The sequence below is a fragment of the Annulohypoxylon truncatum genome (genome assembly GCF_022578515.1).
Source record: "Annulohypoxylon truncatum strain CBS 140777 unplaced genomic scaffold F4807scaffold_22, whole genome shotgun sequence".
In the NCBI taxonomy this organism is placed as follows: domain Eukaryota; kingdom Fungi; phylum Ascomycota; class Sordariomycetes; order Xylariales; family Hypoxylaceae; genus Annulohypoxylon; species Annulohypoxylon truncatum.
Genome location: NW_025953808.1, coordinates 597,057 through 603,056, shown reverse-complemented (window position 1 = coordinate 603,056; position 6,000 = coordinate 597,057). Strand labels below are relative to the sequence as shown.

Genomic DNA, 6,000 nt, shown 5'->3' with positions numbered 1-6,000 from the left:
ATAATTAATTTATTAAAATTTATTAATTTAAAAAATAAAAATAAAATTATTTATAGTTTTATAATTAAAATTTCTAATTAAATTTTTTCCAACCGGGAATTTTTTTTTATAAATATATGTAATTATATTTTTAAATATAATACCTTTTATTACTTTTAAAAAAATTAAATATAATTATATTATAATATAATATATTTTATTATTTATTATTAATAAAGTTATTTTTAAAAACTTATTATTAATTATTTTAATAATAATAAATTAATTTTAAAATTAATAATATTTTTTTAAAAAATTAATATAAAACTTCATATATTTAATATATATTTCCATTACGGCCTTATATTTAAAAATTTATATTTTTATAATTATGTTTTTATAATTAAAATTATATTAAAACGAAAATAATGAATTAATTTATACGTTAATTTTTAAAAACTTTTATTAAAAGGATTATTTTATTAATTAATTTTATCGAAATAAAAATATTATACCCTTTTATTAATAAAGGTTTATTTTTTAAATATTAAAAATAATAAAATATATAAAAAAACCTTTATTATTTACATGATTTTATTTATCTTTTAAAAAAAGTTTTTATTTTTAAAAAAAAGTTTAATTTTTAAAATTTAAGAAAAATTTAAATAAAATTTCTTAAAACGATTATAATTTATATAAGTTAATTTTAATTTATTACGTAAATTTTACGAAAATATAATATTAAATGTAAAAATATAAAATATTTAATTAAATTAAAATTTAATTATAATTATTTATAATAAATTATTTAATAAAAAAAAAAAAAATAAAATGAATAAAAAAAAAAAGTGGAATTAAAAAAAAAATAAAAATTTTAAGAATTTACCGCTTTTTTACGTAACATTAATTAATGTGTTTAAAACTTTTATAAAATAAAAACGTTTATTTTTAAATTTATAATAATATAATTAATTAAAATATTTAATATTAAAAATATAATAAAAATGTTAAATTTTTTAATTACATTTAAACTTAATTATTATCGTTAAATATAAAACGATTTAAATTATATTATAATTATATTTATAATTATAAAACATTAAATAAATATTATTATAAAAAAAAATATTAAAAATTAAAAAAAGTAATTAAAGTAAATTAATTTTATAAAGTTTTAATAAACGGTAAACGAATTAAATAATATATTATAATAAAATATATATAATATAAGTTTTTTTATATATAAAAATAAAAATGAAATATTATTTAAAATAAATAAAAATTTTATTACGTATTAAAATTTATTATAAAATTACTTTATTTTTATATATTTTAATTAATTAATAAAATTAATTATTAAATATTATTTTAATTAAATATAAGTTAATATTAATATTATATTTATAAAATAAAAAAACTTAAATAAAAAGTAAATAATTTTTTTAAATATTATTTTCCATTATTTTAATTTAATTAACGTAATTAAAATAAAAAAAATTAATAATATATTATTATTATAAAACTTATAATTACTTTATTATTTTAAAAGCGAAAGCGGAATAAATAAAAACGTCGTAATTAAGATTTTAATAAAAGCTTTTAAAAGTAAAAAATTATAAAAAAAAATTTAAATTACGGTTATATCGGGTAATATAAAGGTATATATTAACGGTATTATTATTTATTTTATTATAAAGTTATTTATTATAAATAAAAGGAAAATATTATTAATAAAAATATTAATATAAAAAAAAATTAATATTTTAATTATTAATGAATATAATATAATGTTAAATAAAAATTTATATAATATTTATATTAAGTTTTAATAAACACGGGGTCGTTTTAATAAAAATTTCGGTAAAATGTTAATAATTATTTTATACGATAATTTTTATTAATTTAAATTAATATAAAACATATTTTTATTATATTTAAAAAAAATAAATAATTAAAAAAAATAAAAATAATTAAAAATAAGTTTTAATATAAAAAACGATAATTAATATTTTAAATATTAATTATTCCGGAAATTTATTAATATTATTATATTAAATAAATAAATAAAAATAATAAACTTAAATTTTACCGTTATATTTTAATGATTTAAAAATAATACGTAAATTATAAAAAATATTAATTTATTAAATATAAAATAAATATATTAAAAAAATATCGTTTTAAATTAATAATTTAAAGTAATAACATTATTAAAATTTATATAATACGTTATTAACTTATAAATAATAATAATTTTTATAAAAAAACGGAATTAAAAATTTTATATTTTTTTTATTTAAATATGAACCTTAATTATTAAATAAAACCATAATTATTTAAAAAACATATAAAATAATAAATAATGTAATAATAAAAATATTAATATATATATGTTTTATTTACGAAATGTTTTTAATATTAATAAAAAATAATTATTAATTATTAAAAATAATAAATAAAATTAAATACACCGTAAAAAGCTTTATATTAAATTTAAATTTTTTTATATACATTTTAAACGAAAATATTATATTAATAACTTAATTATTTTTAATTATTTTTATATTTTTAAAAATAATAATAAATATTTAAATAAATAAATTAAAAAAAAGAATTTTATTATTATTTTTTAAATAAATAAATATATACGGTTATAAAAAACTTTTTATATATATTAATTATATATTAATATTTATATTTATTATAACGGAATTTAAAACTTAAAAATAAATATTAATAAAAACATTTCTTAATTTAATAAATAAATAAACTTCGAAAAAAAGCGTTAATTTTATAATTATATACGTATAATTATTAAAAATTATTTTTTTTAATAAGTTTTATTTTTTTTTATTTATTAATTTAATTTATTAATTAAAATTATAATTATTAAATAAAATAAAAAAAAGGATTAATTAATTATTTACATTAAAAAAATTAATAATGAAAAGTTATAAAAATATAATAAATTATATATAACATTCCTTTAAATAAATTAAAATTTTATATTTAATTTAATTATTTTAATTTAAAAGTTAATTAATTATTAAATTTTTAATTTAATTTATATTAAAAAATTAATTCGGGGATTAATTTAATTAATATTTTAAATAATTTTTTTTAATATAACTCGTGCGTAAAATTTATTTTTTATCGTTATTTTAAAAATTTAAATTTTATTTAAAATTTATTATTTATAAATAAATTATTTTAAAAACTTATTATTTTATATTTAATTAATTATAAAACTTTAATAATTAATTTTAATTAATTAATAATTAAGTTTTTAAATTATTTTTTTTATTTTTATATTTAATTAATAACCGTATTATTTTAAAGTTATTAATGTCGCACAACTTTAAAACCAAACTTTAAAAGATTACCGCAATAAGAAATTTTTAATAAGGAATTTTACTAGGAGCTTAGAAGTTTAAATCCATAATATCCCTTTGTAAACTTAAGGTATATATTAAAGGTATGGCACTTATCGCCGTGTAACACATAAACACCCCTTATACACGGAAATTAATGTTTGATACTGCTTGTTTTATTATTGTCCCGTCATCATTGCCACTGCTGTAGTATCGATGCTGGCATGGCAGGGGAGTTTATGGCACTACTGCACTTACATACCTAGCACCAACAGGTAAACCACAAGTCGCCATGCGATTTCAATCGGTCTAACACGTTGGCTCTACAAGAGTGGAAACCGAGGTTTAAGCAGTATGCATGTAAGATACGACATGCGGTACAGATGTAATATCGCTGCCTCGCCCCGTACCCGCTTCATTGCGAGACGTCGGTATGGCTGCAATGCTCGGTGATTTGAATAGCAACAATCGTTTAAGATAGCTGGGGTAACGTTGTTATTGCGCCGCTCCCGAATCTGGACTATCGCCAGCCCGTCATCAAGGTCTGAGACTTAGGCACGCGCCGTAGATACAAATCCTTGTAAACTTGTATGGTACCTATAGACAGACCCCTCTAGCCACTCACCCTCTCTAGTGCAACATACCTATACGTAGCACACCCCTCGGCTACCCACCTACATAATCTCGAGGCTCTTTCATAAAATTGTGTTCCATTATCTACCTACCTAGGTAGCTACCTACATAGCCTAAGGAGATAGATTTTCGACCTTGTCTATAAACTAAAAGCCGTTCTCAATATCCGCTTGCGATATGTTCCCCTTGGTTGCATTCCTTGTGGCCTCCAGCCTCTATGTTGTCGCGCTGTCTTTCTATCGTCTATACTTCCATCCTCTCGCCGGTGTTCCCGGGCCCAAACTTGCGGCACTCACCGGATGGTACGAGGCATACTACGATCTCGTCGCCGGAGGGCATGGTGGGCAGATGACCTTTCACATCCAAAAGCTACACAAGCAATACGGAAAAATCGTCCGCATCAATCCCCACTCGGTTCATATCGATGACGCCGATTACTTTTCAGCCATCTACACGGCTCGGGAGGGGTTCGATAGACCCGAGTACGTGAGATGGCGGTTCGGCTCCCCTCACGCGCTCATCTCAACTCCGGACCACCACGCTCACAAACTTAAGCGCAAGGTTCAAGAGCCGTTCTTTGCAAAAGGTAGGATCGCCAAGCTGGCACCCATGATCTGGGCCAAAGCGAACAAGATGTGCCGCACACTCTCTCGCGAGTATGCTGGCAACGGTCGCCCCGTAAGACTAGATAACATGTTTGCGTGCCTAGTCGCGGACGTGGCCACGCAGTATAGCTTTGATAGGGACTACTCCTGGCTCGAGATGGATGGTTTTGAAAGTCCCTTCCTCCAAGCAATTGTTGGCTTCAAGAAGCTAGCTCATCCGGCTACGTACTTCCCGTGGATGGCACGAGCATTGGTTTCCATCCCGGACTCCGTCGTAAGATTCCTCCAGCCATCAAGATCGACTGTCCTCGACTTCCAAGATGATAGTACGTTCATAACTGCCTTTCTAGGTTGTGATAGTGTATGCTGATACTTCCGCCCCTTTCAGTGAGAGATATGGTCCGCGGCGCGCAGAGTGACGTTGAAATTGAGAAAGCGGAAGGTATTAGCATTGATCCTGATCAAGTCGAGCGCGACAAAACCATCATTCACGGTATCCTGCGATCAGGATTGCCCGGCGAGGAGCTAGAGGTCGAACAGCTGAAAGACCATGCCGCAGCCCTACTTGCTGGTGGCGTGGCGAGCACAGTCTGGACTTTAAGCCTTGCTTCCTACCATATCATCAACGACCGCGATGTTATGAAAAAGCTACGGGCCGAGCTGGAAGCTGCTATGCCTGACTCGAACATGCCGCTCACGGTCGAAGAGTTGGGGAGATTGCCATATCTTATGGCTTGTATCGACGAAGGTACGTTCACTACTAAGCTCTCGTCAACTACCCACCTACCTTGTTGCAAGCGAAGCACTAAATAAGTTACCGGATGATTTTAGCATTACGCCTGGCCCCCGGACAGATGGCGCGTTCTCCTCGCATATCTAAGAAGGCAATGGTGTACGGCACCCACACCCTTCCGGCGGGTACGCATATCTCGCTCGATGCATGGCACATGCATCACAATGAAGCAATCTTCCCATCATCTTTCGAGTTTAGGCCGGAACGCTGGCTGAATCAGCCGCAGGCCCCGCCCCCGTACGAGGCTCGGCCCCTTAAGGCTTACCTTGTGTCATTCAGCAGGGGCACCAGAAACTGCCTTGGGCTCAACCTGGCCAATGCTGAGATGAGCATCGCGCTGGCGGCGCTGTTTAGAAGGTTTGATTGGGAATTGTTCGAGACGACATACGATGCTGATGTCAAAGTCGTGAGGGACCTCATTGCCCCTGAAGTCCCCATCACCACTAAGGGAATCAGAGCTTTGGTGACGGACATCGGGGGCAGGCCCTTCCATTCCCATAGCTAGATAGGTGACCAATCCGTATACTTTTATGCTCATATACCCCCTACCTATTTACCGGATATACTGAAAGCTGCATGAATTTCCTGCCAAGATACGTATTGGAGGTAGATACTAGTA

The 6,000-nt window shown here is 26.4% G+C and overlaps 1 protein-coding gene across 1 annotated transcript; it reads left to right on the top strand.

Annotated features, from left to right (window-relative positions):
• Positions 1–4,032: 4,032 nt before the first annotated feature.
• On the top strand, positions 4,033–5,925 carry F4807DRAFT_431571 (cytochrome protein; the record flags this gene model as incomplete). The annotated part of the gene is made up of 3 exons (XM_047998515.1): positions 4,033–4,914; positions 4,977–5,336; positions 5,420–5,925. Coding segments are annotated over exons 1-3 (1,577 nt in total), but the record flags the coding sequence as incomplete, so codon positions are not given.
• Positions 5,926–6,000: the final 75 nt, after the last annotated feature.